This window comes from Colletotrichum graminicola, assembly GCF_000149035.1.
Source record: "Colletotrichum graminicola M1.001 genomic scaffold supercont1.8, whole genome shotgun sequence".
Taxonomy (NCBI): Eukaryota; Fungi; Ascomycota; class Sordariomycetes; order Glomerellales; family Glomerellaceae; genus Colletotrichum; species Colletotrichum graminicola.
Genome location: NW_007361012.1, coordinates 960,864 through 972,932, shown reverse-complemented (window position 1 = coordinate 972,932; position 12,069 = coordinate 960,864). Strand labels below are relative to the sequence as shown.

The 12,069-nt window shown below is 51.9% G+C and overlaps 3 protein-coding genes across 3 annotated transcripts; 2 read left to right on the top strand and 1 right to left on the bottom strand.

Moving 5' to 3' along the window:
* Nucleotides 1-866: 866 nt before the first annotated feature.
* GLRG_02946 (ferric reductase like transmembrane component) lies at nucleotides 867-2,756 on the top strand (the record flags this gene model as incomplete). The annotated part of the gene is made up of 5 exons (XM_008093631.1): nucleotides 867-979; nucleotides 1,039-1,293; nucleotides 1,345-1,754; nucleotides 1,808-2,626; nucleotides 2,680-2,756. 5 exons carry the CDS (start codon nucleotides 867-869, stop codon nucleotides 2,754-2,756), a joined length of 1,674 nt encoding a protein of 557 aa, XP_008091822.1.
* Nucleotides 2,757-5,465: 2,709 nt separating this feature from the next.
* On the bottom strand, nucleotides 5,466-5,809 carry GLRG_02945 (uncharacterized protein; the record flags this gene model as incomplete). The annotated part of the gene is made up of 2 exons (XM_008093630.1): nucleotides 5,466-5,638; nucleotides 5,695-5,809. The coding sequence occupies 2 exons, from the start codon at nucleotides 5,807-5,809 to the stop codon at nucleotides 5,466-5,468; spliced, it is 288 nt and encodes a 95-aa protein (XP_008091821.1).
* A 2,033-nt stretch (nucleotides 5,810-7,842) lies between these two features.
* GLRG_02944 (glycosyl hydrolase family 45) lies at nucleotides 7,843-8,736 on the top strand (the record flags this gene model as incomplete). The annotated part of the gene is made up of 2 exons (XM_008093629.1): nucleotides 7,843-8,189; nucleotides 8,328-8,736. The coding sequence occupies 2 exons, from the start codon at nucleotides 7,843-7,845 to the stop codon at nucleotides 8,734-8,736; spliced, it is 756 nt and encodes a 251-aa protein (XP_008091820.1).
* Nucleotides 8,737-12,069: the final 3,333 nt, after the last annotated feature.

Genomic DNA, 12,069 nt, shown 5'->3' with positions numbered 1-12,069 from the left:
TGGATGAACGACACCCTGCTCAACAGCTATCGATATCGACAGGGGGGCTCATGGGACATTCAACATCCGAACAACTTGGCCCCAATATCATCATCATCATTATCCACCCCCTTCTTTCCGCATCGCACGGCACCGCCAGCGACCAGCGAACCTCCTCCACCACTACAACCTTCCATTGCCGGATCCAAGTCTATCCATCCCACAGCGATAGGCTCTCCCCGGTCCACCCTGGTCTCCTTCCAATAACCGATTTCCGTCCAGAGCCATCCCTGCTACGCGAGCATCAGGCGCGCCAAGTAGACAAATCCACCCTCACAACGGATACTGCTCGGTGTTGACTGTCTTCCGGCTCGTCTCTTTATGACTTTCTCCCCCCCACCCGCCCCAAGCTTCGTCTCGTCTTCTTCCACCTCCTCCTCTCCACCCTCATTTTTCTCTTCTTCTTCTTCGTTGTTTCTCGGCTAGGTCGAAGAGTCAAAATTAAACCCTCGAGCCCGTTGCGACTAACGAGATTCCTTCCTTTCCTTCGCTGCTGGCTCAGATCATTCTTTATTAAACCATCCAAACCCGTTTGCTTGGTGTCTATTTTTTCCTTCCGCTGCTATTGTTCGTCGAGCGCGCCGCTCTGGATATCTAAGAGACGTTTTTTTAATTCGGAGATTGACAAGAAAGAGACTGGGAAACGAAATTTGGTAACGCGACGTTGTAGTGGATTGGGTTTGCTGGAATTCGTCACATCGCCCCTCGCCCGACGCCCCCTCACGAGCCGTTCGACGATACAGACACGACCCTATCGCCAAGTTGCCAATACTGTCGCAGGTCGACACCCTAATACATCTACACAAGGGAGGGATATTCAACTCAACATGTCGGGTGATCTCACTTTTGGGGTTCTGGTTCGGAAGCAGTTTACTGCCTCCAAGTTGCTGTTCCACCTCCTCTTCTGGACTTTCCATTGGGGCATTTTCGCCTATGGCTGGTAAGCCTTCCTATATTCTATATATTATACATTGGCCCGTATACTAACCCCTCTTTCAGGTGGAAGCAGGCTATGGACGCGAGACTCGCGGGTCTGAACACTCTGCAGTTCTCCGTCTGGATTTCAAGAGGTGCCGGTTTGGTTCTAAGCGTCGACGCAATGCTCATCCTGCTCCCGGTCTGCCGAACCATCATGCGGTGGATCCGACCCAAGCTCCGCTTCGTGCCCCTCGACGAGAACCTTTGGCTTCACAGACAGCTTGCGTACTCGTTGCTCATGTTCACCATCTTGCACACGTCTGCCCATTACATCAAGTAAGCCAGTCCGCTCATCTAGGACGAGCTCGCAAATGCTAATACGCACAGCTTCTTCAACGTCGAGGTGACCCAGATTCGACCTGTCACGGCCATCCAGATCCACTACACCCAGGCCGGTGGTATCACTGGTCACGTCATGCTGCTGTGCATGCTTCTGATGTACACCACCGCCCACGCCCGCATCCGTCAGCAGTCGTTTGAAACCTTCTGGTACACTCACCACCTCTTCATCCCCTTCTTCTTGGGACTTTACACCCACACCACCGGCTGCTTTGTGCGTGACACTGCCCTCCCGTTCTCTCCGTTCGCCGGAAAGGACTACTGGGACCACTGCATTGGTTACCTCGGCTGGAGATGGGAGCTCTGGACGGGTGCTTTCTACCTCATCGAACGTACCTACCGTGAGGTTCGTGCCCGTCGTCTCACCAAGATCACCCGTGTTGTTCGCCACCCCTACGGTTAGTTTGCAATCTTGAAATTCCTCCCCAATGTGATGCTGACTCATTTACAGATGTCGTTGAGCTTCAGTTCAACAAGCCCTCATTCAAGTACAAGGCCGGCCAGTGGCTCTTCCTTCAGGTTCCCACTGTCTCAAACTACCAGTGGCACCCGTTTACCATCACCTCTTGCCCGTTCGACCCCTACGTCTCTGTCCACGTCCGCCAGGTTGGTGACTTCACCCGGGCTCTTGGTGACGCTGTTGGTGCCGGATCTGCCCAGGCCAAGCTCTACGACGGTGTCGACCCTATGGGCATGTACGAGGTTGCTCTCCAGAATGGTCAACAAATGCCCGATCTCCGCATTGACGGACCCTACGGAGCGCCCGCTGAGGATGTCTTTGAGAACGAAATCGCCGTGCTGATTGGTACTGGTATTGGTGTCACTCCTTGGGCCTCGATCCTCAAGAACATCTGGCATTTGCGCAACAGCCCGAACCCGCCTACCCGCCTCCGTCGTGTCGAGTTCATCTGGGTCTGCAAGGACACGGGTTCTTTTGAATGGTTCCAGACCCTGCTTTCCTCCCTCGAGGAGCAGTCTAACGAGGCTGCCCGCGTCCCTGGCAGCTCCGGTGTCGAGTTCTTAAAGATCCATACATACCTAACCCAGAAACTGGACATGGATACGACACAGAACATTGTGCTCAACTCTGTCGGCGCCGAAGTCGACCCCCTTACCGAGCTCAAGTCTCGCACGAACTTTGGCCGACCCAACTTCTCCAAGCTCTTCAGCACCATGCGGGATGGTATTATCGACAGAACATACCTCAATGGCTTGGAAGGTAGCATGCGCACAACTGTCGGTGTTTACTTCTGCGGTCCTTCCGTTGCTGGTGAGTGCCAAATTGATGACATCGTTCGGAATTTCGCTAACATACATTTGCAGCTCGCGATATCCAGGCTGCTTGCAAGGACGCAACCGTCCGCGAGGTTAACTTCCGTTTCTGGAAGGAACATTTCTAAATGGGGTTATCGCCCTTTTCACGAACAAAAACACCAAAACAAGCATCTTCAGCGACACGGTTGGGTTCTGTACATGTAGGAAGAGATCATGCCTGGAGACGATACCTACAGCTGTCGGAAGCTTCCCAGCTACGGAATGTGGTTGGTGACGCCCAGAGGAAAGCCAGCTGCATAGCGGCAGGCGGGAAGGCGTTGGCTGGAATGCATTAAGACACCCACTCAGCGATGTGCATCATCTTACATCTTTTGCCGCCACTCGCGTCAAAGATCTATTATTTGTTACCTGTTATGGAGGCGTGGGTGGCGGGCGGTCAATGTTCTCTCGCATATATAAGGCCCATATATAACATTTTTTTTCCAACTACAACAAACTGTTCATTTCAAGTCTTCTTTTTCCTTCGTATCACCTTGCGGGAGATGACTGAAGACGTCGGTCCGGTTCAATAGGGTTATGTTACACAACCTTATGTAATATACCTACCATCCAATTGCAAACCGCTCCAAAGTGATGACTTGACCAACTTCCTTGCACCGGATGCGGATTGTCAGCGGCCCGTTATGCTGAATCGGTCTGCCAAGACCTGGGGTTCCATCAAAGCGAATAGGGCATTGCGTCGCAGAGCAGGGGCAATACGGTCGTACGTCTACCGGGGATAGCCATACAGGTAGGGCTTTCGTCAGGGTGCATCCGGCGGGATCCATTTGATGTTGCCACGGTCTCCTTGCCCGTGGCTGCCGTGGCTGCCGTGACGTTGGACCACTTAGTCAGCCTTAAGAACCGCCCTGGTTGTGAAGGGAGTCTCTACCGACTCCGACGACCAGGTGGAGAAGGGGTTTGATGCGGCGGTGGTACGTGCTGATGGTTCATATTTGTGTGGTTCTGATTCTGACCGCTTTCCAAACCGTTGGCGTTTCCAGTCCTCCCAGGGGGACGTGTTCCCGTGGCCCGGTTTGTGCGGGCTCAAGGCGGGAGAGCAGTGAATCGACCGGTGTGGTTCGGTCAGCGTCGACAAGTCATTTCGGGATGAGTCCCTCTTTCTCTCTATATACGTATCTCTCCCCCTGCGTTGCTGGACGGTAGTCATTGGTTTGGCAAGTTTAAGACATCAGCACATGGTCGGGCGGGCGCGCTCGGTCGGCGGTATGATTATACGACGACGAGAGCCCCCCCGGACAAGAAGCCGGGCGAGAGCGTTGGGGGAGGTATAAGTCCTACCCGGGAGATCCGGATTGGAAGTGAGAGAGTAAGTGGAGAGCGAACGTCCTTTGTAGCCGCTGCCCATGGCCGGCAGAAGAAGAGAGTGGCCCCAGTGACGAACGTGAAATTGGGGGAGGGGGGAGGGAGGGGGTGGTAGCTGTAAACTGTAAGACAAAAGATGAGATGAAGGCGGCATCTTTGGAGTCGCTGGTACGATGTGACATCACATCGCCAGCCAAGCTCGGCAAAGGGAAGCGGACAGTTCCGGGGGCGGGGGCGGTGGTTAGCGAGGCGTCGGGTTCGCAACGAAAGTCGGTGCTCTCGAATGGCTTCCGAGGTTTGTCCCGAGAAGGAGATCTTTCAGTGGCTGAGAAGCAGAAACGATGAAGACGTGGCTGCCCGCCGGGCGACGGCGGGTGTCGAAGGTGGGGGGCTGACAATTCTTGAGCTTGTGGTTGAGCAGATTATTGGAAACTCGACGGAGTCAGGTTCCGTGTGTTGACGCGTAAACCTTAAGGGGGTCGGTTTTCCCACTTCCTATTCTTCTATCCTTTTTCTTACAGTGATTGCGTTTTGATTTTGGGATGACTGGGAATACATACTGACCGTGCACTGCTGTGCATGCCCGAAGATAGATTTAGGCTATTTCTACTTGGGGCAGTCAAAAAGAAGGGAAAAGTTCGTCCGAAGAGCATCCCTCCCTCCCCTAAGTAGAAAAAAACGCCTCAATCGTGTGTCGAGTTAGAGTTTGAGGGCTGAGACACCGCCTCGGGTTTTTGAGATGGAACTGGAACGACTTTAGGCTAGTTCGAGGTCTCACCCGTCAGCGAGGTAAGGTGGGGGTTTCTGAAGTGGATGGGCCTCGATCATGCATGCTAGAGATGAAGTCGTGTTCAACTACAGATTGTTGAAAAGAAAAAGAAAAAAAAAAGTAGTAGTGATTGCAATGGAAGTTCAGCTGCGAAGTGGTGACTACCCGGGCGAACTGATATGGCTGGGGTTAAAGCACATGGCGCAGACAACTCTACTCGTCAGGTGTTACTCCTTGAGATAAGCCACGAGCGCCATGCAAGAACGATGCTCACTTTGACAGCATGAGCAATAGCAATTGTTTTGGCCGTCCAGACTACACCCGCGGCACCAAGAACCCCTCCACCAAAGGGCATAGTACGTAGCTGCCACGTATAGCAACTATAGAGGCAGAAGTCCCAGGCCGCCAAATTATTGTTAAGCGCGAGACAGGATTGTTTACGGCCGTGTTACTTTTTGGGGCATCGGCTCGGTAGAATGTCAGCGCAAGAAGTTGGTCAAATTCTCGTCATTCTCCCCCACCAGCTTTCCTCATGGCATTGAACACTCAAGATAATGTAAGGGGCTAACTTTCGACGGCATGGAAGAGTGAAATAGTAAACGACGGTACGGTGCTTTAATCCTTTATAACAGCATCAAGTGCTGAGCACAATCCGCATATCACTCTCCTGCACGTGCTCCCACACCCGTTTTGTCATGCTCTACCTACAGAAGTCGCTCTTCCCGCTACCGCCATCTACACAATTACCGCAATAGACATTCCAGCGGATCCATCCGTTGCTGCCACAGTGGAAGAGGGAATGTCTCTCGTACGGGTCCTCGCGGGGGAGCCCGACTCTCTTGAGCTCGTTGTCGATCTCGCTCATGTATTTGCCTTTTTGGTCCAAAGAGTCAGTGCATAACGCGATAAGCGAGAGAGTGGAAGGGTACCCTTCTTCAATAGGTTGTAGCCGCAGTACTCGAGACCCTCAGTACAGGCCTTGGCCTCTGCAAGGGGGTACAGAATGCTTGTCAGCGCGACAAAAACGGTGATGGGCTTTGTCATGATGGATCTATTGGCAGAAATTGGATTGAAGGCGGGTGGTATGAATGGAGATGCTGGTTAATGAACTGTTTGAATGGAGCTGCTCTGGAGGTTCTGTCCAGTTATCAATGACTTGCAAGGACAGGAGATTCACTCAACTTATAGTTATAGTCTTGCCGGGACGGTCTGATTATACTCAACTCTCTCTGATAGGGTTCAAAAAAATGACAGCCATCAGATGTTGTTGCGTCAATGTCCACCCGGCTGAGTGCTCAATCAGCACACAAACGCCTAATTAGTGAATTTATGCAGCTTACGGATCTGTACTACTGCGGAGTACGAGGAACTCAACAGCCAGCAGTTGGAAGTAACGGCATATGAGACACAAACACAGCCATTGACAATAGCTATCACCTGCATATACTATTGCTATGGTGTGGTGATTGGTGCTTAGGTCAGCATTGTTTACGCACAAGTTACTGTCATAAAGCCAATTAACATCCCATTGCACAGAAGTGTCTAGATTGTTTTCTTCACGTGTTTGCTTGGCAGGTACATAGATACCTGATTTATAGACAACACATCGCGCAACGCTCCGCCGGCACTGCAGGGAAAGAACACGACGAGTGTGCATATTCAATCACCCCCCCCCTCGCCAAGTCAACATTTGTTGTAGTTTTGAGGCCTCCTTCCCGGCAGACGAAGGGGGCTAGAATTCAAAGTCCTGCCACTTCCAGCAATACACCCATACTTTTAGTAATAAGCTGCATTCAGCCGTCAAAACAGTTGCATTTTACCTGCAGTAAGATGACAACTTGCCAGCATATCTACTGCCAGTTGAACTGCATGTCTTGGCGTGTATGACACGGGAGAGCGGAGATGGTTGTAGAGTCTCCGGAAAACGATCACCTCCGTATGATGAGACGGAACGATTCACGTAACATAACAGAAAAGCAGCCAAGTAATATGGCGTAGACTAATTCTTCTCGCACCTTGACAAAAGACCATGCTGGGCTCGCAACTCCGTAAAACCGGCGAATCGGGGTTGAGGGGTTTTGAACAACTGGCTTGCAGCAGTGCTGTAAGCATGCCCACAACCTGTTTGGGAACGACGCCACGCATTCGGTGCGGGGGAATAAACTGATGTTTGATCGTATCAGCTGCGGAAGGATGTATAGTGGACGGGCAGATGTCACGAACCAGGTAGTCCAAATAGACGGCAACTTATGGTAACTAACTCATCGGCACCTCCGGTATACATGCACGAGGTTCTCACTAAGCGCTTGTATGACTGGGCGTCTGGCCAACAGCAGATTGCATTCGGGTCAGCACGCAAGGCGTTTTTGTTGTGCGTTGATGTTTGCCAAGCCCAAAAATTGATCCGCAGTTACTATAGTAAAGCTATACCAGTCCGGCCAGTGTGATGGTTCGTTCTTAACGCTGAAAACGCTATATCGCGTTCCCGGAGGAAGGGGGGTTCCGTTTTCTTTTCCTTTCTTTTGTTTTCTTCAACGTTCTACCACAACCTGCCCCATGGGCGACCGAGAAGACACGGTAAGAAAAGTCTTGTGAATTGTCAGTTCCAAACCCCATATTCGTGTAAGAGCACGGCAACCAATGCATGATTTTATAACCCTACATTTGCAGGATGCAGACAACCTTGTGCGTCCCAGTTGGCCATTGTTGCAGACGAGCCGGGCCCGGGTTTCTTTTGCATGAAGCATTTCAGCTGCGGTCACTTAGCCCCATGCAGCATAAGCCGGAGAACGCCGCACGAGGCCTGCATCGAGAACTGTCCGCGTCAAGCTAATTGGTATACGTAAAGCGCAGCGATTGAAGGCCTGTACGACGGGTTGTTGCCTATCCCGCCAGGTGTCAAACCACTTCGCTTATGGTCTCACAATGAATCTTCTCCAGAGTGATGGGCCTATAATTATAGTCAACTCACCACCAGGACCCTAGGGCTCTAGAATCAGAGTCTTTACAACGTCTCGAGCAACGCCTCGGCTGCATTCAACACCACCTTTTCCTGTCCTGCCAAGCAACAATACACGATGATGTTCCCAACTCCAGCTCAACTTTTTCATCTGCTCATGGGGCTGTTGATGGCGGCTGCTGTCCTTGCTGAGACTGGCGTTACCACCCGATACTGGGACTGCTGCAAGCCGTCGTGTGCCTGGCCCGGCAAGGCGCAGGTTTCGGAACCCGTGCGAACCTGCAACAAGAACGACAAATGGCCCATCCCGCTCAGCCCCAACGCGCAGTCGGCTTGCAATGGCGGCGACGCGTACACGTGTAGCAACAATGGCCCGTGGGCTGTCAACAACAACCTGGCGTACGGCTTTGCGGCAGCCAAACTCGCTGGAAAGTCTGAGCGGGACTGGTGCTGTGCCTGCTACAAGTAAGTCGGACCTGACGTGATCCACCCTTAATGTGGAAGATCAACGCTCAAACAGTGAAAAAATGAGAACCCTGAGGACCGATCGTGGAGGCATTCTCAGTTTGTTCTACGCGGCTGACAAGTCTTCCAACCTAATAGGCTTACCTTTACGTCAACGTCTATTGCCGGCAAGCAGATGATTGTCCAGGTGACCAATACCGGCGGCGACTTGGGGGCCAACCACTTCGACATCGCCATCCCCGGAGGCGGCGTGGGCATGTTCCCCCAGGGATGCCAAGCGCAGTTCAACGGTGCCTGGATGGGCGACACGTACGGCGGTTACCGGAACAGGAACGACTGTAACAACCTTCCCGCGGGCCAGTTTCGCGACGGCTGCTTCTTCCGTTTCGACTGGTTCCAAAACGCCCAGAACCCAACCGTCGAGTTCCAAGAGGTGTCTTGCCCGCAAGCCATGATTGACAGGTCGCAGTGTGGTCGCTGGAGCTCCGCGGTGCTAGTCGACCAGAGCCAAGAGAGGGTTTACCAACAGCCCGGAGAAGAACTGTAGATCGATCTGTCTCCCGGAAGGAGCGCCGGGCTATGAACTCCCTTGGCTCTTAGGGGAGATTGGCGACACGGAACTGAAGATGGCACTATTCTTGTGTAATCAGAAAGTTGTAAGGAGAGCAAAAGGCAGTTTTGAATTTGCTAGGCTTGAACGGGTAGTCATGGGTTTATTGAGGGGAAATTGACAGATGCGTTTCGTTGGATTAGACTATCCACCAGTTTTGGCATTGCCGCTAGTTGCTGACAACTTGAACTAAGATCGACCCTGCGCACCACAGGTTCGGATGTATGTTGCCATCTGATCCATCTCACCCACAGGTGATCAAAGGCAGGAATACCGGGGCGGGCGACCCTTACACCAGAGTTGGCATGCGTGAGTGGCTTCCACCGCCGCGTTGTTGTACTGCAAGAGAAATCCGCAGTGCAATGAGACAGAAACCTGGATTGGTCTCACTCGAGCAACACCGCGATTTCCTACTACTTAGAGTTCAACTTCTGATAAGCAACGCCCCAGGATGATGAATGAGAGTAGAGGCTTGCTCTCCGGCATTTCTTTTCTCGGCGAGGAAATCCACCGCATGGATAGTGCCACTTCGTGTACATGTCGAGTCACACTTGCAAACGCCTGCTCGAACATTGACAGACAACAGGTGCCGAGCTGCCAAAGATTTCGAACCGTTGGTGTGAAGGAACTTCCCCGTGTGTTCCCTGATTTGTCTGCCTTGTAAACCGCGGCATGTGCAACAGCCTCTAGTACTTGTGGCACACGACTTTGAGTCGCTGCGGATGTTGCAACAGCACATGGCCCATAATGAAGCCATGGTTGCAAGTAACCGCTCTCATTAATCATTGAAACCAGTTCACTTAATCAACTATCGGTCTCGCAATGGGTGCTGGAACCACCACTACTCAGCGGGGAGTACAGAACCGTTGATGCTACTATCGTTGTACTTGTTTTCGTCAGTCCCTTGGCGGTCAGAATGTTGCAGATCGAACAAGAATTGCCCATCCCCGTATTCATGCCTTCCGGTAGCGTAATGGGAAGTCAACAATAAGACGTGTTTTCTACGCTCTTATTCTCTTCACTAGTTATGGCTTTGCCTCGAATCCCACCCCCGCCACATTTCGCTTCGCACATGGAACACTCACGGCCGATTCTGTGACCAGTTATAGACACGATAAAAAGTCGGGAGCCCATCACCGTGGCTTTACATAGACGAAAGCTCGCGCTTCGCTGGGAAGAACCTCGATAGGGTCAATCATGACCCTTCCTGGGGATTGATGATTTCTTGCCGGAGGGCGGCGGAAAATTGCCAGGGGTCACCTCGACAGCAAGCTTTCAAAGACCAATCCCGTGCTCACGGAGGGAAGGGGGGCTGGTAAAGCGTTATGCTGTGTCTCGTCGTCATCTTTCGCCGCCAGGGTGGATGTCGAGAAGAATGCTCATAAAACAGACACGGAGCTGGCCAACACCGCGTTGACAGACTGACGACAGAGGCGAGGCCAATTGGGATTCATATGCCCACAAGGCGTTGATTCGTGCGGATACCTTAACTTTTATTCTTTCTCCTCTACAACGAGTGACTTAAAGTCATACCCCTGGAGTGCCACAAAGAGCCTTACTGAGCGAAAGACTGTCAGCAGGCAAGGTGGCAATAGCATTCTATTATGCCCCGGGAGTGGAAAGGGCAAAGCTGATGACTGGTCCAGCCATCGGAGTCCCAGCTTCGGTGCCAGGTTTTCTTTTCGTCACGCGCGGCTTGATTGCTGGAAGACACCGCTTCCTGCTAGAATCCTCCCAAGCCGCGCGATTGTAGCAGGAACTTGGCTGTGGCAGCGCAACACCTGTCGTCATGAAGTGATGCATACAACCTGTTGATATACTCTACTAGCTTTTGGGTATCTCATGGGGGCTTTCCGGGTTCCCAGGTTCCTTGACCTTACCAGCCAGAACTCTACCTAGCACAGACTTGCATATATTACAGTCGCCATCTACGTTTTTGGTAGATCTGTGACTGTTTAGAATCCGACGAGCAACCTGTTTGGAACACTGAGAAGTATTGTTAGTGTCACGCTCCGCGACAAAATATTGATGGCTTTGTTTAGGGTCTTGACAGCGTACACCGTGTGCAATTGTCTATGATCAAAGCGTGGAGAACGTTACTCTTCTACACCAGCACGATCGAGTAATTGAAAACACGCTTAGTGGTTGCCGCAAAAGTGACACGCATTTCTATCTTGCGTGCAATGGGGTCGAGAGGTAGAGACATCGAGTCGCCACAAACATGAGGTCTCGTCCGCCCTGGGTTCTTCAGTGGGAGGCGGTGCAAACAGTTTCCAGCATAACTTTGCGCACAGGACAGGACGGAGAGAACGCCTCTTTTTACCAATATGGCCAATGACGGTTTTGGGTATTATTTACGTCAGCGAGAATAAGAAGCCGGGAGCACAACTCTTCTTCTCAACTCCGTCAGTCAGCTTGCCTAGTCTCGGTCGTAGCCGGGTCACTGTTTGAAGCGTATCCCCGTTATCCGTCTCTCAGGTGATGGATAATCATCGAGTCAAGGCCTTCTCAGTCCTTGACTTGCCGTCACAGGAGCACAACAATAATTTTAAAGAAGGAATGGTTCATGTATATATGTGTGTTCTTCATGTATCTCATAATAAGTGACATTTAAATCGCCGCACCCTAGCTTTTATGTGCAAACTGAAAAGCGCATGCTGGAGCAAAATGTTAATTAACTAAGCTACATAAACTCAAACAACGACCTCATCAGACTCACACACAGCTTTTTACCTAACCGCGGTGACGGAAAATGAGAAAACTGGTTGGAGACAAATTTCACAGGCAACTGACTTGGATATTGCCGAGACCAGGACATGCAGGCCGTCAAGTATCACAAGCCGCCGAAGGGGCTCACCCTTGTGATTGAATGTTGAGAGGGTGGCGTCCGCTCTACGGCAAGCCCAACACAGGTGAAGGAGGCGCTATGTGTTGAGCTTGGAAATAGCTCGGTCATGTGAGTTTGAGCCGCAAACCTACCCGCCAGTAGAGCAATTACCCTTCACCGACCCTGTGACACTATGATCTCCGCATCTACCAATGCCGACAAGTAGTTGTCGAAGAAACCCCCATCCGGTTTGCAGTGACTGCCGAGGTTTTGACTTACCTTTAAGAAGCGAGATACCCCGCAAGAGGCGTGTCGGGTGATTGAAGCCTCTGAGCTGGTCCATCGTGTTGTCTAGACACCGGGCACCGACCGACCCAGAGGCCGTTTGCGTCCGCGTTGCCGCTCACTGTCACATCTCGCTGAAGCGGCATCGGTCGGCGGGA